This window comes from Canis lupus, chromosome 15 (assembly GCF_048164855.1).
Source record: "Canis lupus baileyi chromosome 15, mCanLup2.hap1, whole genome shotgun sequence".
Classification (NCBI taxonomy): domain Eukaryota; kingdom Metazoa; phylum Chordata; class Mammalia; order Carnivora; family Canidae; genus Canis; species Canis lupus.
The window spans coordinates 32,450,593-32,476,987 of record NC_132852.1 but is presented as its reverse complement, the minus strand read 5'-3'; the positions used below and the strand labels follow the sequence as shown (position 1 = coordinate 32,476,987).

At 38.0% G+C, this 26,395-nt stretch overlaps 1 protein-coding gene and 1 long non-coding RNA gene across 8 annotated transcripts in view; one reads left to right on the top strand and one right to left on the bottom strand.

The window, feature by feature from the left end:
* UNC5D (unc-5 netrin receptor D) overlaps positions 1-26,395 on the bottom strand; it is a 531,156-nt gene that overhangs the window by 96,734 nt on the left and 408,027 nt on the right. For 4 of the 7 annotated variants that reach the window (XM_072776399.1, XM_072776397.1, XM_072776398.1 and 1 more), the window contains exons 5-7: positions 8,811-8,991; positions 7,787-7,954; positions 5,788-5,952 (exon numbers count right to left, since the gene is read on the bottom strand). In XM_072776399.1, the coding sequence (XP_072632500.1) occupies positions 5,788-5,952; positions 7,787-7,954; positions 8,811-8,991 (514 nt within the window). The remainder of the gene's footprint in view (positions 1-5,787; positions 5,953-7,786; positions 7,955-8,810; positions 8,992-26,395) is intronic. The other 3 variants (XM_072776402.1, XM_072776400.1, XM_072776401.1) reach the window with 1 other exon arrangement.
* Positions 16,365-22,268, top strand: LOC140604828 (uncharacterized). Its single transcript, XR_012007656.1, has 3 exons — positions 16,365-16,516; positions 16,621-16,818; positions 22,006-22,268. It is a non-coding gene; the product is annotated as an uncharacterized lncRNA (long non-coding RNA).

Sequence of the window (26,395 nt, the reverse complement as noted above, 5' to 3'; positions counted from 1 at the left end):
CTTGGGGATGGCATCTATTACTCTTTGCTTTGTTATGGATGTGCATTCCCACTAACTATCTGGTTTTGTGGCTGAAACTTCACTTCCTTAAGAAATGTTTGTAAGGTTTCTAATGGGCTGTCTCAAGCTCACACTGTCATGGGGATCTGTTCTGATTTGTTTACTTTTCTTGGGTTTTTGTTTTTTTCCAATCTAGGTGATATGATCTGGAGGTAATGTATCCTGCTCTCCAGCTGCCCAAATTTAATTTTAAAGTCCTTCCTATTTACAGTGGAGGTGTTCTATTTCAATTCTGTTCATAAAATGAACAAAGTTAACAAGATGTGTCTGAGATAAACAATCTTACAGAGATCAAATTTCTGAAGCACATGTAGTACTTTCTGTCCAATTCCACCAAAAGAATGTAAGAACTTAGCTCCAATGTCTCTTAATATGTAATAAGGTACATATTAAAACATGTGGGTGGGAAGTGGATAGGAATAGGAAACAGTGGATGGAAGAGATAGACAAGTACAATAATTGCCTTGGCTTCAATTAGCTGAGAGAGAATTTCTTCCCTAGGCTCTTCTGTCATGATTCTATACATGTAGCACACAGGTCTATGTGGAAGTAAAGGAAAAGTGGTGACAGAAGAAATTTTCCTGGATTGGGAAAAGCATCTTAAGTGTTTTAGAGCCGATTAATAAGAAGGGCCATAGATTTTTAATGACTTAAGAAATACAGACCCATCACAGACCAATGGATGAAAGCCAATCCTTAGCTGGAAGGAGGATTATGTTTAAAAAATGATCAGATGTCTTTGATCTTTTTTATTAACTAGGCTAAAAGTAGATAAGTCTATAATGGATGGATAACAAAGAGGAGAGATTTTATGGTAATTTGTTGAATATGGTTTATTCTTTATTCTTTTTATGCTCCATTCCACTTGGGACATGACACAAAAAATGAGTTTTAGCCTTATAGAATTAAAAAAAATGCTTTCATGAAAACAAATGAATATTGAGATACCTCTGCTTTATTTTCTTTTTTAATTAAGCACAATGGAAACTTTAGTCATGAGCCACTCCACTCTGTCTCATTAAAGCTTGTTACTCACAGGCTTTCATATTGGGTCCCATAATGGGAAAGTATTTGCTGGGGCATGGGGGAGAGATTGTTGCTAAGCTGCTAATGACACCATATGTGTCCAAATCTACATTCTTATTGCTCCTGTGGGCCTGCAATATTATATCCACTTGTGCTATGCAATATACATGAAGGCATCTCTGAAGTAATTGTTATACAGAAAGGCAGCGATTGGGTATTTCTAGGAAAAATCTTTGTGTAGTAAAGGAGCACCTACTGTGTACTATAAATGGGATGAAAATGGGGTTTTAATATTAAAACTACCTGGTAGAATTAGCAAGCAGTAGTAAACTCCATGACAACTTAAGAATGCACTGTGCTAGCATGTTATCCTGCTGGTGCCGTTTTTCTTTTGCCATTTAGAGTTTATGCTACAATTAAGCACTTGTGCAGTGCAGCTGGCTCTGAAATATGAACTTATCCAACACAAAGTTTAGTCAACTTAGTCAAGTGTATGTATTCCGGACTCTTTTGCCCATAGAAAGGAAAGGATGGGTTTTATTTTGGGAAAAGGGAAACCCACCCTTTGTGATCCTATATATATAAAGCAGGCATTCTAGCAAAAGAGTTGTTTTAGATGCACTGATATAACCCAGAATGAAAATTCTCTTCTTTAGTGCCCTAGGAAAGACAGGGAAGGGACCCAGGTAATTACTGTAATGGATAACAATGAAGCTCAGAATGGTCCAGGAGAAAATGCTTACCAAGGCAGCCTTTAGTTTGATGTGATTACAGGCTCACCTTTTCAGGTGCTTCCTTTAGGTCATTTTAGTAGATCATTCAATAGACAATGTGGTTAGATTATTAGGTGTAGCTTGGGGATGTTTATTTGAACCTGCTATTGTATAGCAGGTATCTATTGTATAGATATGCCTTTACCCTTGATTTAGTTTCCAAACTGTCTATTCGAAACTTTTCTTATCAATATACCCATCAGAAATGAAAACAAACCAGCATTCAACTGATATTTTGGTTTTTGAACTGTCAATGTTAAACTGACCTATCTTACATCTTGACAAGAAGGACGGATTAGCTATCAGCTCGCTCAGCCTTAAAGATTTCCTCTCTCTTTCAGACCCCTGTGGCATTTCTCTGGCTTCAGCCTCATGACACATCTAGGCACTAATCTCCTCTGAAGCAGACTGATTTAATCTTCTCAAGCCACAGCCCTTAGTTTTTCTATCTGCTAGAATAGAGGGAGAGGGACAGGAACAGGCTTCTCTTATTTCTCAGGTTCAAGCTAAACACCCTACCAATTTCACCCTTCTGTTACTATCAATGAGGCATACACCTGTGATTGACCTCTGGCTGCGATCCTCAGAGCATGGAAGCCACTAAGTTCAGCAAGTAGAAAGGGCATTGGTCAGAAAACCACTCGATGCTGGTGTTTAAGCTTAGAAAAGTTTCTTGACAATCATATCACATAATTATTTTTCTGGGAGAGAAATGTTCTAGCATAAAAGCACTGGATGTTTAGTTTAACTTTTAATTTGGATCCTTGGACTGTTATTGGCAAAGATTGCCTAATCTTACTCTCACTAGTCTTGAGGCATTTATGTTCTTGTGGAGAGCATTTAGGTGTGGCCATCTGTGATAGCATAACACTAAGGTTCTGTGCACCAGTCACAACTGACCAAGCAACAATCACACCCAAATATTAAAGTGATCATTCAGAGCTGGCAGCTCCATCTCTAGGAGTAATGCAGCCCTCAGGGACAACCAAAGAAATCCAGATACTCCGCTGAAAGCTAAATGAAATCTAAGAATTGTAGGTCATCCGAGAGTCAAGCACTGCCATTGTTAAAACTCCAAGAGAAGTCGGGAACTGAGAAATTGCTTTAGGGTTGTGTTTGGCATAGAAGGAAAAAATTAGGATGAAGGAAATTCCCCAATCATAACATGACCTAGATCCTTCGCAAAGCTACTGCTCCATAAAGCTATTGCCCAATGCTATTTTAATCAAACCCGGCCTCCATTGCTGAAACAGCTAGTTTTACCAAGAGCGGTTTGGCAGGGTACCAGTGACAAGTGCGGTGATGTTGGCATCATTTAGCTAGACTGCTGTTCATTGCTTCCTGCAGAGATGGTAAAATGTAATCCAGTTTTGTTGACACTGGTAGCCATTCTCTGTCTAAAAGGGCAGAATGTGTCCTGGTGTTGGGCTCTTATAAACACTCCCCTTTCCCATCGATGTAAAAATAGATCTCATTCACCTCTCTGATTTCAGAGGCTTCACTCTTTGTCCCTCGAAAAGCTCAGTCATTGTAGCCATCAAGAGTCCCTGATCATATTTGACAGACATCTCAATATGCATACGATGGAGGCCAGAGGTTGCTAGAAAACCATGCTTCAGTCGACAAGAGGAATGAATAGAGTAGAAAGGCTTACACAGCATTTAAACTCATGGAAGGATTTTTCCAAACCTGCTTGTCTTCCTAGCAATTTTATTTCTGCTATAGGAAAATGGAAATAGAAAATCCACTAAGTGACACATGTATGACTAAAAGAAGACATGGCCAATGTCCAGAGAGAGGTTCATTCAGTAAACTAACAACTGCTTCAAGCAATTGCCTGAACTACGGCCATGACAGGCTCTAAGAAAGAATGGAGTCTTGGAACTCCACAAGTATGTACACATCTGTGGGGATTAATTTTACCTATCAATTTGGGCCATCGGATGCCCAAATATGTGATCAAAAATCATTCTGTGAGAGTGTTTTCAGATCAGATGAGACCAATGTTTAAATTTGCAGAATGCCTTCATGATGTGGGTGGGCCTCATCCAAGTACAGTTTAAGGCATAACCCTACCCTGAGTGAATTCTCCTGCCGAACAGTATTTGAGATATTGACTCTAAAGATATCTAAAGAATTGCTAGCTTTCATACTCACATGAGCCATTTCTTTATAATTTATATATATATATATAAATTATATATATATAAAGGAATACACACACACATATAATTTACATATTATATATATTGGAAAAGAGAAGGCATTTGGAGGGAAGCTAATGGTTGGACTATTAGAGAGCATGGCCCTGTCATCACAGACCCTGGGGGTGAGTTGTCTTCTGATAGAGTCCCTTGCAGTATATCTGACATATGTAGGGTCCTCAGTACTTGGATGGAAAAAAATAAAGGCACTATGGGCATCATAGTGGTCATTTCAAAGTATTAACCATTTTAATTAATGTTTTAACCTCCTGGGTTTATTGTGAAAATACAACAGCATGTTTGAATATGCTTGCTTTGAAACCTACTCAGTCAGACCAGTGCAGAAAAGTAAATCCAAAAAAAAAAAAAAAAAAAAAACCCAAAAAACAACAAAAAAAAAGAAAAGTAAATCCAAATTAGACATTCCCTTTATACTGTCATTTTCCCAAATACAAAAATGACACATTCTCCTGAAAAGATGACAAACTATTGAGCTATATTATTTTTTGCTGGCTATTTTCCAAGAAGGCTACTTGGTTTTAGAGAGAATCTTAGGTTTTTTTTTTTTTGGTTTTTTTTTAAGGACCTAAACAAAATCAGTATATCTTAGCTCATCTGAGTAGGCAAGTGAAGAAGGGATTACTATTTACTAAGCAACCATTCTGTACCATGAAATATTCACATATATTCTTTTTTTTGTTTTTTTTGTTTTTTTGTTTTTTTTTTTCACATATATTCTTTTATCAGTTGGTCTTGCCAGTAACCAGGTTTTTGGTACTTACAAGGGAATTAAGGAGTTAGGTGACGGGTCCAGGTCACAAAGCTAGGAAGGGACAGCACCAAGTTAAAACCTGTCTATGTGATGCTTTGATCTTCCCATACTTTCTTACCCAGGCAGACTATCACCTAGAGATGGTAACAGTATAAATCCAGGAATAAAGTAGAGGCTTGGGAGTTTTGAACTGGGCACTGTATTTTGATACAAAACCACCCATCTCCTCAAGTGTCATTTTTCCCCCCCAATTTATAAGGTGAGAGTCACAACACATGTCCTGTGCCACAGAACCATGGTCTCGGGAGATTATTAAAATCTAAATATATCTTATATATATATATTTTTTTATAAAATACAAAATTTATAAAATATAAAATTTGTGTGTGTATATATTATATATACATTATTTCTTCCAAGAATTTCACAGCACTATAAAGCATTATAATATACATGTATTATATATAATATATATATAATACATATATATATTATATACATATATATTATATATGTATATATGTATAATATGTATATGTATATATAATATATATATATATTATATACATATATATTATAATGCTTTATAGTGCTGTGAAATTCTTGGAAGAAATAAAAGCATATGGTCATCTGTAACAGAATGTCACCAAGCTTTAAAATGGTGGCTAGTAAAAGAACTGCCAACTTAAAATTCAATGTTAACCACTTTCTTAAACTCTTAAAATAGATTAATAAGTACGCACCTTTAAGGAAGTTACAGTGATACAATATTTAAAATGATCCTAACGTCACTAAAAATGTACTTGACTACTTTTTACTCGTCTTACTCCTTTTGTTTTTGCTCTTGGTGCACAATTTTGCTTTCTCCTAACGTACGCAAGCAAATGGATGGTCACGACGTTTCTTTTCATGCTGTGGACAAACACTGAAGATGTTAAACAGAAGGTGTTACCTAGAATGCAGAGACCATCTGTACAGTTTTCAGATTCCTGGCTCAGCCCTTCACAGAATTTGCCCCCGTTCCTTGGGGGTGGCGCTGTGCACTCCCGAATCCGCAAATGCTCGCACTCTGGACTGCAGACGGACCATTCGCTCCACACTTCCCAGCTCCCATCCACTTTAAGGGAAACAAAAGGAACCACCATTAGAATGAACCTGGTGGCTGTCAAGAGACTCACCCCAGGGCTGCTGTTGTTCTTACAGCTGGATTTTAAAGAAATCACCACTACCATACACACACATACACACACACACACACACAAAACAAACAAAAAACACCCAAATAATTTCTGTTTATCTTCTCTCCATGGTTTCTTTCCTCAAGACAGAGGGTAATATAAGCAGTGGTGTAATTCTCTGGCTATTTCAGGAGGAGATCAGTTACTGAATTTAGGCAAGAGTTCGCATTATCGGTGCCCTTGGGGTGGCTAATAATGTCATTACCCATTCTTTCCCAGTCTTTCATGCCCAAGTGCATCTTAGATGGACAGACACGGTATGTGTGGTAACCACTGGTAATCGCCACTTCCTTGTGGGTTGACAGTTTAGAACGGAGAGTAGAATGAACTATCTTTAAGCCCTAAAAGCCCTAAACAATAAAAAGTTAAACCTATATATATTGGTGGTATTAAAGTAAAACAGGTCGGTCAAACCCCAAGATACCAGGACTTACATAAATAGAATTTTGCGGGTCACGGATTGCTTCTGTATGTAGAAATGAACAAACGGATTTTAATTCCACTAAAAATTGACCCTAGAGATTATGGCAGCTATTGGAGGCAATTGTCCCATTACCTCTTAGGAATAGGCCAACTACGCTTATGTGGGTTAAGATAGATCGTGCAATTTTTAATCTAGAGCAATTAGTCAAGAATTGGGTAACATAAAAAATACTGAATCTGAAGGAAAAATTTTGAGTACTTGTCTTGGTTGTGTTCACATAGTGGCTCCTGAGCAATCCCTTAGCCCGACTTTACTATTTTTGTAACGGGGAGATAATAAAACTCACAACACAGAATTAAAGGACATGATATCTATAAAAGTATCTTGCACAGTATCTGGCACATAGTAAGCACTCAATAAATAAATGTTTACTGAATACGAGTTTAGAATTAATCTCTGAGAATAAGCTGCTGGTGAGAGCCTCAGCTTCACTCTGAGCACTCTGATCTGAAACTTTAAAGAACACAGAGGCTCTAGTCCAGTGTCCTTGGGGTTAATGTTTTATAATGCATGTGAGACCCAGGATCAATTTATTTCTCAGTGGGAGGATATGCTTTCCATAAAGAAAGTCATCTTCCATCTCATCTATTCCTCATTGTAGAAATTGGATTAGAGCCAGTAAGAGATGAACAAAAGAGCTTATAAGAGCCATATTTGGTAAATGAAGCCTCTATTCAGAAAGGAAGGCAAACAGACCAAATATAAAATAGAAACTGCTGTGATACTGTACAATCTCTGCCAATTGCATTAGAAATAAATACAAAAATAATAAGGTTAGTTGGATTGGAAGCGATAAAAAAAAAAAAGGCTCAAAGTTTTGCTACCTATTTTGTGCTCACAGATGACTCAATCCCTGTTACTGTATAAGTAAATGCCACCAAATGGAAGAACCCAAGGAGAGAAGGCAGGGCTTGGCCCAACCAAACATGGGTAATATAGAAATACTTCAAAGCATTTGGCTTGTTGATGGCAAGTGTCCAGCATCACGGAAGTATTAAAAAAAAAGTGTGTGTGTATATATATATATATATATTTAAGCCCCCTAATGGAGGTATCTCACCCACATTCTTGCTATCATAGTGAGTTTCACATTAGCTCTTTGGACAAAGGCTGCATTCTGAGACTGTGAGAGAGGATAACTTTGGGAAGGAAGGTTACATTCAATGCTTCCCACCAGTGTGCTAGTGTTGGTGGATCAGAAGGGAAAAGGGAATCTACACATATCTCACCAGGACAAAGAGAAGTGCAGGTTATTTTCTGCACTGACATTCCCTCACAAAAGGCCCCACCATTGAGAGGAGCTGGGTTGGTGCAGGTCCGGGAACGTTTCTGCCATCCTCTACCACAGCGAACATTGCAGGCTGACCACTCTGTCCAGGAAGACCAGCCTCCATTCACTGAGAGAGAAAAATGGGGAGGGGAGAAAGAAAGGAGAGAGGTTTTTACTGATTGCCTACTATGTGCAAGCCACTGTGCCAAGTGTTGTGAGTTCGGCATCCAGGGACCAAGGGGCCCTGGGACCCACATTGGCTGCTCCATCATGAGGCCACAGTGGGGCTCACCTCACCTCTGTCCCTCAGTCTACTCATCTGGTGTGAGAGGGACCCAGAGAATTTCCTCTGTGGGGAAATTATGAAAAATAGGAAGAATTCATCAACACATCACTAAAGCACTTGAAAATCCGTAGTACAGAAAGGAAATACCATCATTTGAATTTCTATTACTTTAAGTGCTTCAAAAATAAATCCCAGGGCTCTTCTATTGTGGAAGGGAATGCCTTTACATAAATAGCCAGGAAGTTCTTTTATATAATACCTGAGATATTCAGTAAAGAGTAATGTTTGTTTTTGGTGGATTTCCTATGCCAGGAGAAGTGGCCACAGCAGGTCCAGAGAGGATGGGGGTGGAAGACGGATCAGGGAGGGGTGGGAAACAGAAGTTGCCCACTTTGTTTCTTTTCAAATATCACACAACAGGAGGAAATGACAGACTTTTAAAATTATTTTTAAAAGAGGGATTGGAAATGTTCCTATCTCCTGGAAGTCCAATACTGGAGGGAAGAGCCAGCACATCAATAGCAATAGGGATGTGTTCTCACCTACCAAATGGGAGAGGCAGGAGAGAGCACAGTAGTGAAGGACTCCTAAAGTAGCTTTTGGCTGGAAACAATCGAAGTTTTAATGAAATACACATCCATCTACTTCTTTGCTTTCCGTCCTCCCTATCTATTCCTGGCCTTTGGGCTGGTCTTACCATAAACCACTACTGTGGCTGACAGGCTCCTCCTCTTGGCCACGATGTTGGCTGCCATGCAGGTGTAATTGCCTGAGTCCGAGAGCCGTGCCTGTCTGATGATGAGGTTGTGGTCAGCCCTGGTGTCAATGTTCTCATCTTGCTCAGAGTCAATGGGTTCCTCATTTTTCAGCCATTCCACCTATAAGGAGAAGGGAATGTTTACTTTACTGGTCATTAAAAAGAAAAAAAAAAAAGGCCTCTTTTCTGGAATTGCTAGATGAGCACTTCTGGCATGGGGGAGATAGACATTCGTAACATATAGATCAACAGCAATGATTTTACCATATCCCATCCCTTTTATTTAGCATATTAAGGAAATTAGCACTCAATAAACTGGAGGCAGGAAAAGAACACAAATACGTACTGACTTTGACCCACTTTTAAAAAATGCAGTGGAAGAGAGAAAAGGGGGCCACAATTAGGTCATTTCATTTTATTTCATTTTATCGTGACTCTGATGATGAGGACCGTGTTTCCATGACAAGTCCAAAATGGAGCTCAGAAAATCAACACATATATGCAGAACTTTGTGATGAGAGGATATTTATGTTGTCAGACAAGGTTTCATGTCAATGAGTGCATTTAAACAAATTTTAAGAAAGGTGTGACGGGGCGCATGGGTGGCTCAGTTGATTAAGCATCAAACTCTTGGTTTCAGCTCAGGTCATGATCTCAGGGTCCTGGAACCGAGCCTAGTCTTCAGCTCTGTGCTCAGCAGGGGAAGTCCTCCCCTGTCACTGCCTCTCCCCCTGCTTGCACTCTCTCTAAAATAAATATAGTTTTTTTAAAGGTGTGATAATGTATAAAGGCCAATGTAATACAGATTTGGACAATCATAGGCAGTTAAATCCAAATCTCAGTATTCTCTAGTCTTGTGATCAATTACTTAATTCCTTCAATGATCCAAAAGACATTTAGGCCTGGTTAGATGGCAGAAACATTTAAGGCCCAGCTTCTCCCTGGAGGAGTGGACTTCCAACATCTTGGGCACAGGCTAGTCACATCTCTGATTTTTTTTTTCCTATAGTTTGCTCCTAGAGAACCTATTTTATTTTTTCCAGTTCTTCTCTAATCCTACCCTTGGTCCCAAAGTCACTTGCCTTGGACATCTGGAAAAGACAGAGTTGGAAGCTTCTGTTCCCTAGATCCTCATCTTCCCCCCGGATGAAGTGCACCACCTTTAGTGCCCCTATTTTATCAAGCAGGCCAATTTCACCCCTGAACTACCTGCCTTCCTTCTTCATCATGTATTCTGCTTCCATATCTAAGCAACATCTCTACTCTCTAGTGCCATATTGGTAGCACTAGATGCATCTCATTTGACAATAACCATTTAGCTCTAGGTATTAGCATGTATTACATACAGAAATTTAACAGACACACAAAAATCATAATTTAACACAGAAAGCAACAGTGGTGACTATACCAAAGAGACACCACACAGAAGCATATGCATTGGGGGGCTTTTCATCATACCCTGCCCTCTGTTAGCACAGACGATTGAAAGTTGGTTTTGGAATAAGATGCCTCATTACTCTTTAAATCTAAAGAATTTTAATTTACCAATAAACAAGTGGCATCTGTTGTACAGTAATTTGGTTTTATAAGGATTTGTTGGTCTTTATAAAAAGGGATTTACTTATCAGAAGAAAACCTATTATGATCCTTTATAATGAAATTTGTCCCAAGGATTTCCCCACTAATAAGTGTTCAGAGGATCCCAAATCATCACTATCCAAAAGTTACCCTCCAATTTTGGAAAATAAAGTGACACAAAATAACCAAAAGAAGAGGTCTGAGAACTGCTTTTACATATCAATAAGAGGAGAGAAAGGAATGTGGTCCGGGCCCTGAAGTAAAGAAGTAAGCCGGACTACCAACCTCAGGAGTTCCTGGAGGTATCACCATGTTCCTGCCTGGAGGAGGTGTAGGCACTGATGATGACCCAGAGCTCTGGTTAACAAAGCAGGGCAGCAGAAGGGATTTTAAAGCATCTGACCCCCAGTCTGTCAGCAAATGCCATCTGTTCCCCACTGACACTGAATATTTTACAGTAATTCATTCATTCATTGATGAATATTCAAACACACACGGTTATCGAGGGGTCTGGAGAGGGGTAAAGCAAGACAGTCAAAACCCACATAGCCTCTTCTTTCATGGATCTCACAGTTAATGGGTAAGGTGGAAATAAAGAAGTCAATCGTGTCACCACCAGATAATAAGAGCTGGTAGTGACACTGTCACCAATATCTGGAATGAAATACTTACTCTAAGGCCAACATGGATGGATTTTTGAAATCGCTATCACAGCTATGTCACTGGAAAGGACAAACTGGTCAGCTTAAAACAGGTGTGGGGAGCTTCTATTCCACACCACTCTCCTGGTTCAGAAATTCTGAGGTTAAATTGCCAGTTTTTCTGTTAATTCCCTTACTCTTACTATTTGTGGTACCTACAGAGCTGTTTCCTATGTCCCCATCTAAAGTCTTCTTTACCATAGCTCCCCACAAACAGTTGGTCAGTAAAGTCAGGCAAATCTGACCCAGAAGTAAGTCATCTCTAGTGAGTCAACAGCCAGAAAGAGCTCCGGGGACCAAAACCAAAGGAGTCCCAGCACTTAGGAATCAAAGAAAACTTTCCTGAAGGAATTTCAGCTCAGAAGAATTTAAAACCACTATCACCACATAGAGGTTTGGCTTCAAATTGAAAACTTATATAAGAACAAACCATGCACAAAATTAAATAGCCAATAAACTAGGAAAATATTTGCTACAAATTTGGCAGATAAAAGGAGAAAGAACATGATGATCTGAGGAATCATAATCTCAATAGCTCAAGCTCTCATTCACTGCTGATAGAATTCCATCCTTGGTAATACAGCGTTAAGATGAAGGAAAAAAGGGATACACAGCAATTAAACAATTGAATAAATATCCTACACCACTAATAAAAAAGTTAATATAATGAAGTTTTTCCTACCAAAATACCAAAGATTAAAATTACACACAAACACACACACAAGCACAGTTTTTATTTTTGTGGTTTGCTTTTTTTCTGAACTTGCAGATCACAGAACATTTCTGCAATCGCTCCTCTACCATTATCCCCTCTCCAGGATGTGAGCAACAGCCTCTAACTACCTGGGCTGTAGGCTGCTTTCATTCTTGCCTCCACAGTTGATTCTCCACGAAAGAATTAGATCACATCACTTTCTGGCTTGAAATCCTTCAATGGTCATGAATCTCACTTAGGGCAAAATCGCAAATCTTCACCAAAGCTAACAAAGTGCTTCTTGATCTGCTCCTGCCCCCCACCAGTCCTCCACCTCAGGTGCCCCCATACTTGGGGCACCCCTGCTCTTTCTGCTCGAGCCTTCCTGGATCCGTCCAGTCCTAGAAAGCTTAAAGCAAGTTCCCACCTCAGGGTCTTAATACTTGCTGAATCCTTTACCTGGAAGGACTTATCTGTAGGCAACCTCATGGCTCGATCACACTTTTCATTTAAGTCTCTGATCAAATGTTACCTCCTCAGGGAGGTCCTCCTAATAGTACTTTTTCCTAAGTAGCCTCTCTCCCCTTGCCTACTCCTCCACCCTGTCTGCTTCAATCTTCTTCCTAATATTTATCTCCATCCGATAGTATTAAATATAGTAATGCCTTTTGTTCATGTAACTATGACCCCAGGAATTTATTAAAGTAAAGGATTAGGGCTACAAGAAGGATTTAAATACAATAATTTATTTTTGGTAGAGAAAGAGAGGGGGGGGGAGGAGGGAGAAAGAAAAACGTATATCAAAGCCACACGCCAAATAGAGCTTTGTTTAAATAAATCACGATGCAACAATATGATTTAATGTTATATAGACCTGCAAAGTCATGATTTCAGCTAGTGAAAATACAGAAAAGGCTCTGAATATATGAAAGGGTCCAAATGCAAAATTATATGCTTATTTAATGATATCATAAATTCATAAAACAAAAAATTCACAAATATATATACTTAATGACTGGAAGAAAATGTAGTATGTGTATAGGGGTTTAAAGGGAAGCCTTTTCTTCCTGGTGGCTAATTGTGGCACATTCAATGGAAAGCTATTTAGTAATCTGACAAAATCACTTTAGCTTAAAAAAAATCTCTCTTAATTACCATGTGACACAGCGGTTTTCAAATTCGTATTCACAGAATGTTTCCTCAGTTTAATGCTTACCTGAAAGTCCAGGATGAAAAAAAAAAAAAAGAAAAGATAAGGAAATTTCTTATAATTCCTGAAGAAGTGAGGGTATTAGAGCCACAGATGTTAGGGAACCCAAGCTGTATTAACATAGTAATTCCCAGAGCCACTGTTGGCAGAACTCCAGGAGGGATCATTCATATTCTTCCCTATGTCAGTTGTGCCCTGTAGAGATGTTCAGGGCACAACCTGGACCACCATATAAATTGACCGCACCATATAATCTATCCCCTACCCACCCACATGTACTATGGACATATACAATGGTCTGCCGGTGGGTCTCCCCAGATCATAGTTTGAAAAACACTGATATGGGATGAATGAGGTATCATAGTTTTATATATATATGTTGTGGTAAAAGTTTTTACGGTGTCACGACTGAGGTCCTGAGATCCAATTAGTTCTATAAACAAGTGGCGCATTAGTAGACTCCTAACCATAGAACTGTTTTTTATCTGTAAACTAATAGTTTATCCATTAAACTGATGGCAGGATCTTTATGAGGAAATCAGTTTGGTATTTTCTGAGCTTATAAAAATGACAAATTGCTTTTGGATTTACCCTTTTGTCACTTAGAGAAATTTTAAAACATTTTTGATGAGCTAAGTGCTCCTAATGTAGTGTAGTTTAATAAATAAGATAGAAGAGCATTCCCTAAACCAGCAGTTGCAAACTCAAATGTTCCTGGGGGCCAAGGGGGGCACATAAATTACTGAAGTGGCCCTGGGTGCAAGACATCCAGGCACATTGCTTGCATATTAAAGACAAAGGGCTGTTCATTTCCCCCAAAGGAATGAGCTCACTCTCATTTGTCTTAAAAAATGTTAGCACTTTCTGTCTCCTTTTGTTTTCCTACTTTAGGTAGAAAGATGAGTATTAAAAAAAATAAAAACCTCAAAATCAACAATGAGTATAATTGTATACTATTTATATAAGTATAATAAAGTAAGTATAATAAAAGCGACAATGACCTCATTTTTTGCTTAAAAATCTCTCAATTTTAAGGTATCGCCATACTCTTTGAATTTCTGGAGGAATCAGCCTCTGTGTCAGGATATATGGGAAATGTTGGCCATTTATGACAAAATGTAGATTACGGGACCCAAGCAAATGTGCAGCCTGACCAGTCAGGTCCAGACTGTTGCTACTAGTGTAACCAGAGCTTACAACTCTCACAAGAAAACCAGGGATGTATATTCTAATGTAATACTTCTTGATTCTAACACAAGGGCTCAAGATATATTGTGAGGGCCAGACACAATGTAGCCATAAACTAGATTCACTCCCCCTTCTCCACAGAAACTATAACACACCAGCTTTCAGGCCACTGGTGAACATTACCACAAAGAGGAGCTCAATGTCCTTCACTGAAGTTAATTCTTTTTCATGAAATCTGCTTCCTCCATCATCCTAAAATGTTATGGTTCACATGTATCACATGCCACTCTCAGGGCTTTCTCATGGAAATATCTGACAAGTATCATAAGGGCATGAATATTGAGTTAAAAAATTACTTTACAAGACGCTGCCAACACCAGAAGGCCCTAATTAAGCCCTTAACAGAAGCAACACAAATTTTCAAATTAGCATTAAGAGATCAATACATTGACTACCTTGAAGCTAACGGATATTTGTATCACTAAAGCCAAATGACCTCGTGCTAACAGGTCATCTCTTTGACAGGGAGGCTTACCAGACCCGAAGGTTGTTGGAGGCATTCACCCCTCAGAGAAACAATTCTTTGTATGATTCTCCTTATTTGGTTTAGATGGATAATCCCAGTTAGGAGTGTGTTACTCCTAGAAGAAGCTAGTTACTTAGAGGTAATGAGCTTATGGATTTGCAGGATGCCCGCATCTATTAGCATAGTGTTATGTACAGATGGTCTGCAATTTGTAGATTTTTCCAGTTTATAAACAAATCTGGAAAAGCAGACCATCAAAGACAATTAGATTTCATGCCAGACAGCAGGTTCCTGATCAGTCATTCTGGCTAGCTAGGAGCTGAACGTATGTAACTGATGAGCCTATAGGTTTTCCCAACAATAGGAAGCAAGGTGGTATTGGATGGGGAGGAAACCTCCTTTGGAAGAGTAACAGATTGATGCTTTGTGGGGCTTTTCTTATTTGAGACCGTGATTATAGGTGAAAATGTTTGAATGAGACCTAACATTTCACCTCTATTGACCTTTTGTCAGACATCTATGAATGTGCACATATAAACCTTACACTTAAATGTTTATTTTCATCAGACAGTATGTCAGAATTCTAATGCTCCTGTTCTTGTTCTTAATATTCCATAAGAAAATGAGAAGGCAGTGTTATTAACCTTTCAGAAGTGTAAAAAAAAAGCCAATGAGGATTATTTGTTGATATCATCTACCAAGTGTTCTGATCCTCCAAGACATGACAGCCATCTTGTGACTATGAACAAAAGGCAAGAGCCCACAGAGATATTGGTCCATGGTCTTTACACTCCCAAGTGAACACACTGTGATTCAAGGCATTATCTCATTGATTCTGAGAACTCTAAAGTAGGTGAATAAAGAATTTTCTTCCAATTTCACAGATTATATGATTTGCCTAATACAACATCCTTGGAAAATGGTAGAACTAGAAGCAGTAGACGTCAAATAGTTTTTCTACCAGAAAACATAGCTGTTTTCTTACATCTCTCACTGACCATATAAAGTGCTGTTCTTTAACATCTCCTATGATTTGACCTGCCATTCTTGAATACGTCTTAACTGGGACTTACCTACTGCATAGCCCGACATTCTTCTACGCATAATGGAGCATACTGTCTTTTTTTTTTTTTTTTGTAAAGATTTATTTATTTGAGATAGAGGACACACACACACACACACACACACACACACACACACGTGAGCAGGAGGGAGGGGGAAGCAGACTCCCTGCTGAGTGGGGAGCCCAATGTGGGGTTCGATCTCTCAACTCTGAGATCATAACCTGAGCTGAAACCAAGAGTTGGTACTCAACCGACTGAGCCACACAGGCACCCCAGAGAATACTATTGTCTAAGGTCAGCTCAGGCCATTACTTGATTTTCTACTTTCAGATGACATGTCACCTGTCCTCTCCTCTCTCCTTGATAATTCATTTCCTATAAGTTATTTATAACCATACTATCAGGTTTCCCCCTTTGCCTTCCTTTTCTTGCCAGACTGTATAGATTGATTTTAAAGCCACCTACACTGCAGTTTCTTCAATTTAGCTCTACTTATCTGATTACGCATCACAAAAGGAAGCAGAAATCCAGCTTAATTGTGAAGTCACAGCAGCAGAACCAGGCAAATGATAGAAACTTAATGATCACAGATTGAATCGCACTCGCTGATGCTGAAGGAAACGACAGACATGCGTACCTCTGCAGAAGCCTGAATTCTGATGATGGAACTGGATGTTCTGACATTGTAGGTCTCTTGTCAGACCAGTGCTGTCCTTTAACTTCTCCTTCTTAGTTCTGAAAGTCAGGTGTTGTCTCATGTTGTTTTTTTTTTTTAATTCATTTTGACAGGTAAATGGTCTCTGAGAAAGGGAACACCCCTTCCACTGTTTACTGAAACTGTAACATTGTCATGAGTGAAGAATGAGCCCTGTTTACATTAACGTAAAACATTTACAATTATGATGATCAGAGGCAAAAGACATGGAACAGATGAAACATCAACAGGAGAACAGGGAGAGAGAAGCAATGGGCAAATGATTTGTCAGGGTAGGTACCTGTTACCATTTTTAGCTGTGTTTTCCATAGTGCAATACATCTTGTGCTTTGCTAATTCTACCTTGGCTCATTCCCATCTGCTAGGGAAAATGGATTCTGGCTTTGAAAGTTTGATGAAGTAACACCTAGAAGGTGCTTCCAAAGCTTGATATCCCAAGGAATGCTCATAAACATAGCGTCATGTGCCATTTCATTTTAAGACACTATTTTAGGATGGGAAGAACTCTCTAACAAGATTGCAGAGTTGGCTTTCAGAGAGACTCAAAACTGTTTCTGCATTCACATTCCCTCCCATAATTCCTATTTCCTAAATAAGGTTTAAAGGTGGCGGTTGGGAGATACTAATTAACAGTTTCCCTTTCCTGTTTCATGGTACCATGTAATATACACTCAAGTGCTGAGAAAATAGCCATTTTTTAAGGATTAAAGCATTAAAGACTGTAAAACGTTCATATCATAAACCGGTTTTAAAACCTGATATCTGAGTTACATACAATTAGATACACAAACACCTATCACTTACACACACATATATACACACCATTTGAGAAATCTAGTCTGCTCTGAATAAAAATGTTTCCATTAGCCACAGTGAAAGGCTAATCATGTAATGATCTACAAAGGAAATGCATGGACAGATATGGATTAGCTCAGCTTCTGTATATTGGGTGGCTGAGAATGAATTAGCATAATCATAAATTTGTTCCAATTACAGAAGGCAATTATCAGAGACCAGCGTAGAGCATTATCAAAATGAAATCACCAAAGTGCATCTACATTCCAGGTAGATGCCATTGAGTTAATAGTGCTTATAAAAAAAAAAAGCCCTATACTCATTCATCTTTCATCTCTTTGATTACTATACACTCCATACAAGTTCCCTTTTAGCTGACAGACACAAAGCCACAATGAAAAAAGAAAAAAAAAATACATGCTGTAAGAAAAAAAATCATGCTCAATATAATAACACAACTGTAAAAAAGTCTTGTATGGATAATTTCTCTAGATCAGTGGCTCAGATAGTGCTTTTAAATTTCAGACAGGAATTCCCATCACCTCTTATGTTCTCTCCAAAATATTGATTAGGAATAAAACTGTGACTAAACCTGTCATTATCTGTGCCAAACAAAAGTCCTCTGAGCAGAAACACAGTGCTGTTTTGCCAGGGTAACCCCACTGCTGCTCATACTGTTTTTTTTTTTTTTTTTTTTTTTTTTTGCCCATCATAAATAGAACCTGTTGCCTTATTAATCACTGCCAGCCTGGAAAGAACACAGGAGAGTTAAATCTATTTTGTAAAGAAGGCAACAGATTTAATATCCAAATTTTAGAGTTAAAAGGCAATTCAACTTAACTACTTAAGATTATACATATATATTACAATGTGCTCAGAACTTCAGGAAACAAACATTAAAGAGATGCTTGAGAGAGGGCAGACTATAGAGAAAGACAGAAAGGTATTTTTATTGTAACTACATACAGTGGGTTGTAGTGTTAGAAAGGATGGTGGACCCAGCAGAGAGGGAGAAGGGAAAGAAGGGAAATTCACATTTTACTTGTACTGATGACCTGCTATGTATTAGACACTAATCTAGGTTCTTTTACATCTTAACCCACGAGCTGGGCATCCTTATGCTTTTATACTTAAAAAATAACTGAGCAGACAAGAACTGAAATATTCAAACATGCTCAAAATTCTAGCGTCTTAAACAAATCAATAAGCAAACAAAACTCCTTCCTTTCTTTATCCATAGCCACCTCTTTTGAATTCTTTGGCAAACAATCATTCACTGTCATTGCACTTAAAACGAGCTTCCACCCCATCGACTCACTGGGATTGCTCTTGCTAAGACCACCAGTCATCTGCAAGTTGCCACATTCACTGAATGCATATCATTTTGCATTCTTACTTAGCTTTCAGGAATAATGAGAACATTCTTGAATTTTCTCTTCCATTGGTTTTTTATAATGCCACATGTTGCCTCTTACCCTTCTGGCCAATCCTGCCTTGTCTCTTTTCTTGGCTTCTTCTCTATCCAAACATGAAGTGCTGCATTTCTTTGGCTCTCAAGATTAGGTCCCTCTCCACATCTCATTGTATAATGTCTTTTCATATGATATCACCAGGTTTGTGTGTCATTCATGGTTGCATCCTGAACATTTACAAATCAATATCTTCAGTTCACTGACCTCGAGCTGTAGCCTCTTATATTCAGATGTCTACTCAGCATCTATTTTTGTATGCTTCAATGATACTGTAAGTTCAAGATGTAGAACTGGATTTAGATTTTTTTTTGAACCTTCTCATCTGAAAAATAGGGATTCAGTGAAAAAACTGGTAGAGTCGGTGGCATAATAATTTCACATTAAAAAGCACACTCTTGATGTCATGTATAGAATACATGGGACAGGGAAGGGCAGGCAAAGCTAGGGCAGAGAAACCTATAGAAGACTATAACAATAATCCTAGGGAGATGTGGTAGAGTGAACTGGAAAGTATATACTGGAAGTATAAGTATATATAGGTATAACTTATAGGTATATAAGTAAAGAGCCTTGACAAGAAGTGAAGGGATCAAACAGAATGAATAAAAATTTGTGACTGATTTAAGATTAAAAGAGAGGGCAGTCAATATTTGGCACCCATATTTCTGACTTGGATAAGTGATACAGGGAACACAGATGAAAAGGTCATTTGGGGATGTTGTACTGATCTGCATTGATCATCACCTTGGTCCTAATACACAAAGAGCACTCTCAAATCAGTAGAAAGAAGCAGACAAGTAAATAAGAAATGGCAACAGAAAAATATGGCGACAGAAAAATAAGCTAAGTAATTGAATAATTAACGCCATGATATATACAGTGAAATTTACAATGTATATAAGGGATTGAGATAAACAGCTTGAATCCAGAACTCTTCAGCTCCAGACCAACGTACTCAACTACTTTTTGGGAATATTTACTACACAGGCTTCGGGGTAAACTGTATCCAAGCCTATAGGCATATATGAAATCAAGCAGAAAGTGTAAGATACAGGGGGAGATTTTAAGATATAACACCCTGAAGGGGTGGCCCAGGTGGCTCAGCGGTTTAGCGCCACCTTCAGCCCAGGGCATGATCCTGGGGTCCCCGGATCGAGTCCCACGTCGGGCTCCCTGCATGGAGCCTGCTTCTCCCTCTGCCTGTGTCTCTGCCTCTCTCTCTCTCTCTCTCTCTCTCTCTGTCTGTGTGTGTGTCTTTCATGAATAAATAAATAAAATCTTTAAAAGAAAAAAAAATAACACCCTGAAGAAAATAATCATTTTAATGACACAAAGGGGAAGAGGAGACTGCCAAAATTGAGACTGTTGATATTGAGATAAGAGAGAAATCAGGAATATATGTATCATGGAAACCAAGAAAGAAAACATTTTAAGTACTTAAAAATTACCCCTGAAGTAAAAGGTGAGTATAGTAAAATCCCAGGCTTCATTTCAACATGAAGTTCATCCTATAGCATGTTAACTAAAGGACTCTACCCTGTCTTTGTTAATGTAAATTAATAATAATAATAATAATAATAATAATAATAGTATTTTCTTCTTCTGTTCACTTTCCTCAATATTATTCACTAGAATTTCCCCAAAGTCAATTGTCCACTTGAAATGTAAAGTGCTATCTCTATCTCACTCTTTACAGCAAAACAACCCCAGGCATATAAAATATTAAAAATATAGTACATGAAGCTGCAAAAGTGCCATAAGGAGGCACAGGTGAATATTTTGGTGGTTTTAGAATGGAAATGGATTTCCTGCATGATATAAAAGCAAAAGCCACAAAGACTATTTTTATTTTTAAGACTGACTATTAAAGTTTTAAAGTTCAACATACCTAAAAGATGCTTTAAAGATAAACATAAAAAAGATGTTTGCACCATATGACAAAGTGTTGTTATACTAAAATCAACATAGGAACTAAATACATTTTGTAATTTGTACATCATGATGCTCATCCAATAAAAATGGATGCTGGATAGTATATTGAATCAGTATGTACTGAATAAATATCAACCTGCTTTCTAATATGCAAAGATCATGCTAAAATCAATACAAAACATGAATTCCAACAGAAAAACGAACTAAGTACTTGAATGGATCATTTAAAGGAGAAAAATGTGTATGGAGAAGTAATATATAAAAAGTCATTCAATTTCTCCAATAATGAAAATGACAGGAATCCTGTTAGCCTATCCCTGTCGCAATCCTGAAACTATATAGGGTTGTCAAAATTGTAAAGAAATAGATGTTTTCATTTACTTAAGATGCTGGTCTAAATTAGTACATCCCTTTTGAGGGACAATCTTGCAATTTTTTTAAATTTTTTTTTATTTATTTATGATAGTCACACACACAGAGAGAGAGAGAGAGAGAGAGAGGCAGAGGGAGAAGCAGGTTCCATGCACCGGGAGCCGGATGTGGGATTCGATCCCAGGTCTCCAGGATCGCGCCCTGGGCCAAAGACAGGCACTAAACCTCTGCGCCACCCAGGGATCCCTAATCTTGCAATTTTTACCAAAACTGAAAATACTGACATCATTTGATGTCAATTTCCACTGGTTCCAGTGGAATAATCATCAGTAAAAATCCAGAGATACATGCTAAGATGATAATTATAGCCTTGTTTATAATAATGAAGAAACTGGAACCAACCTAATTGCTCATCTACAGATTAAATCAATTACACACATTTATTCAATGAAATACTATGCAACCATCAAAAAATGATGCATTTCTATTCTAATAGAAGGGGAAATATCTCCATGAGACATTCACTAGCTGTTAAAAGCAGATCTTAAAACTATATATCTATTATCTCTCCATTCAAAGACACTCATAAATAGCTGGAAGGCAGCTTACCAAACATTATTTGGGTGGTGGAACTTTACGTGTCCAAAATTTTCTTCTTTCTAAATACCTATACTGCTGAAATTTTTAGTATGAACTCTTTAACAAAATTTCTGGCTCTCCCTTACCTAAGTCTGGGTTCATTTCCTGGTCCCTGTTATTTTGGTGGGGTCATGTGACTACTTCTGGTCAATTAGTCATCAGTAGAAGCTGCTTATTAGTTCCAGGACTATTTACTTTCCCATGCTGAGACTTTTTTTGACTTCTTTGTTTCTCCCTCTGCCACAACAGCTCACAGTTTTTTTGAGAATGGCTATTCCATTAACCTTGGAACTGCAGTAACAGTGTCAAGAATAGAGTTCCCAGATGACATGTGATGGCCACGTAACACAAGAGAGAAATCAATCTTCGTTGTTTTAAGCTACTGAGATTTCTAGGTTGTTTGTTACTTTATCATAATCTAGTTTACCTTATTTTCTGCCATCTATATTATGTTTTTAAGCAAAAAGAAAAAAGCTATTTTCATTAAACAAAAATATGTTCCTCCAAATGTTTCTAACACTCCTGGTCTCTAAGAGGTAAACAAATTATCTTAAATTGCATATCTTTTATCCCCCCACAAACTAATACATTAACTAGAAAAGCAATCCATTTCTAGATGTCTGGCAGGCAAAGTGACTGTCCCCCACATTGCACTTTATCTTCATAGGCTGGCTATTTTAGATAACTCTTTCATTTCTGCATAATCTTACACAGTGTAGATCATGGCCAGTGAGTCATTGCATTCAAACCCTAACCTCTAAATTCGTGGAGAAAAATTTAAATGAAATTATGCACTTTTACATGTCACACTTACTTCAGGTAACCATACAATTTCATCAACAAAATTGAGTTTTTCCAATTCTGTTTTTATTTTTTAAAATAACATAGGTTGTGTTGTGGGTTACAAACATTCCAGGAGGAATCTAAAAAGAAGTGACTTTGCATATCTGACATCATCTCATTTGAGGAGGGTGTTTACGTTTCCCATTTTAATCAGCCTGGTCAATTAAATTGGATGGTTACCTATTTGTTTCCTCCCACTTTATCCCCCTCTTCTTTGCATTCTGCTTTTTATGAACTAGCTCAAAGCTGCTTTTTGGTCTTCACAACACTATAGGGAATGTTTAAAAAATAAACTAAATTGCTTTCGTGACTTTTTTTTTTTTCAAATTTACTGAAAATTAGATTTTCAACAGCCTCTATGCTATAACCCCCTCCTTTCTTTTTAATTTAAATTTTGGTACTGAAATGAGCTTCCAACATTCCGTTAATATCACTAGGGGAGACACTTGTTTCCTATGCAATGTACAGGTTAGTCTATAATTTTCCCCACTCCTATCCTTCATTGTTCTATGATGTACATATTATATATTTTACATAACATGTATATAACATATTTAGCAGTTTATTTGCCTTAAAAATTCTACCTTTCCATATTACTTATCAAAAGTGCTCAATGATCAAATGATTAAATCTATTGAAAAAGAGAAGTATAACCTATTTTGAAATTAAATGCTCAATCATTTTGGGAAAAATAAATGGATATACATGTATTAACTGAGTATACAGTTTTTAAATAATTAGCTGAATATAAGGTCCAGAACCAGTAGTATGCTAGACCATAAAAATATACATTGCACTTTTTCTACAGATAATTCATGAATTCTATAATGTATGTTAAGATTATCAAAAGTTGATTCTATTTCATACTTCCCTGTTAAATCAGTTTGGAGTTAATCCCCTACTATCCCTCTATAAAATGAGAAAAAAAATAAAAGGCCCCTTCTTTCCCCTACTCACAAGGATCTTGGGAGATTGAAAATGAAACTATAGAACTATGGATGAAGCAATTTTGGTACAAACGTAAAGCAATAAATTAATGTAATGTGGTAGCAGACTCCAGGAATAGAGGGTCTCATGAGGCTTCACTCGGGATGTAAAGTCAGTAGTTCAAGAGGATGAGACCAGACAACAGCAGGCTGAATATGGGTTCCACCGGTCATTCCAAGTATTTGAACTCAGCCCTGAAGTCTCCAAGGGACCACTGATGGGTTTTAACCAAAGGAGTTTGGGTTCAGAAAAAATCATTCTGCTATCAATGTGAAGGTTCCAAGTGATGATGGGTTGGAGAGGCCAGATAAGTAGTTATTATTCCACCAAGGTAGAAGAATGATAAGGGCCTGAATAAGGCAGTCAGTAAAGATAGGAAAGATCTAACACAGAATAAATACAATTGATACGTAGTGGTAATTGATAATCAGAGAAGGGGTGAATGAAGGACCTGAAGAAATGTGCATAATTCACAAGTTCTTAGCTGGGGCAACATGTACCCTTAACCAAGACAAGGGGTCCCGGATTTTCAAGGTCAAGTACCCGTTTTCTACATATTTTCTACATTGTTAGACACTTTCAAGAACCGATCCTCATCTTCAGCAACTGGACTCACCCAGCTAAACAGACATCAGTGTTTCTGGTTTAAGAATAAAAAACACTTCCACCAGGTGTTGTTATCATCAATAAAAATAATGCTTCTCCGTGGGCTTCTGGTTGGTGGTGATCATGTTATAGGTCACACCATAAAATAACTTTATAATTCTTGAATTAGGAGGAGGCTACTCTGCCCTTTATACACGTCTGACTTTTGACTGTGGTCAATAAGTGGAGTGTACAAGCATCAGAGGTAGCACATCCAGAATGTCACCACTCCTTGAAGAGCAATCAATCATTTTCTGGATGCAAGATACAACTGTAACTAGCATAAAATAAAAAAGGTCAACCTCTGGCTGGTGGTTATGACTTATTTTCTTATAGCCTATTCTTTTTGGTTTATAAACCCATGTTCTTGTTAATAAATAAAAAGGAAACTTATTTGAAGTTTCTCTACCTTTTATTTTTAAGCCAACCACTTCTTTTTTTTTTATTTTTATTTATTTATGATAGTCACAGAGAGAGAGAGAGAGAGAGAGAGAGAGAGAGGCAGAGACATAGGCAGAGGGAGAAGCAGGCTCCATGCACCGGGAGCCTGACGTGGGATTCGATCCCGGGTCTCCAAGATCGCGCCCTGGGCCAAAGGCAGGCGCTAAACCGCTGCGCCACCCAGGGATCCCTAAGCCAACCACTTCTCATCCACTTTTTCTGGTGTAAGTAGGACCCATCAAAATAAACAACTATTGAATACTTTTTGTAATCATTTTACAAAGTGCATAGTACCTGGGATAGAAACGAGGACATTATATTTGGGAATAATTAGGATCAAATTCTTCCTCTCATTTTTTAAACATTCTCTCTCCCTCTATGTCTTTCTCTATCACACATCTAGACATATTTATCCTAACCACTGTCCTCATCACTGCCACCATCACTACTGCCTGAGTGATCAAGACAGATATGATTATTGAGAAAGGGAACCTTCCTTATTTTCCTGTGGATTCACAGCTTATCATGAATACTTAGGTTATCTTTAGGTCAAAAGGCTCAAATCATCAAATGTGCACCATAGCTACCATTGCAATAAATATTGTCAATCTGTCTGGTGCTTAAGAAGAGCAAAAATGCTAGCTGATTGGATTTGTCTTTAGAGTACAATGAATTGTAATAAGAAGGGCAGGAAGACTGGTTGGTCGGGAAGTGCTAAAAAGATCGATCATTTTCTATGAGGCTCTGGGCTGCCTAAAGACAGGGAAGGTGCTAGCTGTTTTGTCTCATCCCTGAGCACTATATCTGGCACACATCAACACGAAGCCTACCCTGGTGTTTCTGCACATAATAGTTAGGAATAAGTAAATCTCAATGAGTCCCTAAAGGAGATAGATGGTAACAGCAAACCTGTGACCATTTATGACTTTGTTTTCTTTTCAGGGTTGTTCCTTTTTAGCTTGGATGTGCTTGTTTGAAAATATCAGTGGGAGATGTGATAAATGTATGGGGGGACTCTGTGTTACCTGTTCTCTTTAGCATTTTCCCCTCCTCTTCAGCATCCTGGAGCTCAAGATCCTTTCCCTTTCCCTGTAAGTATTTACTTTGCTTTAAACCAAGACTTCTCTCCTATTAGCTCCTATATATATATATGTATATATATATATATATACACACATATATATACATATATATATATTTTTTTTTTTACACAAATCACAGACTGAGTGTGGTTGTTCACTTTCTCATCCACACATCTGCAATCCCTATCAACCTTGGCGGTAATGCAATATCACCAGAGGGCATTGTCTGCTTTATGAACTGCTACAACTTCAATAAAGCACAGGGCCTGCCTGGACTCTACTAGTCTAGATTGTAACTCTAACTATAGATAGGGCTGCCAGGCCACAACTCATTAGAGAACCAGGTTTCACTGAAATCGGTCTATACTGCATGAAGTTCTATTTTTTTTTTTAAGCTTCTGTTTTGTTTCTTTTTGATTTTGCTAAAGGAAAGAGACTCAAAGAAACACACATCCTATGCAGTTCATACAGAGTTAGCACTGGAACTGATACATGTTTAGGAGAGTAATCAGTCCTGGCAGCAGAAAATGTGATTTGCAACCCATTGTCCTATTTTCTATGAGAAGATAACGTTGGCACAAGATGATGCTAGGTCCTCGGCCATAGAATCTGGAGCACCAGGAGGGAAGAACTATGGAGCA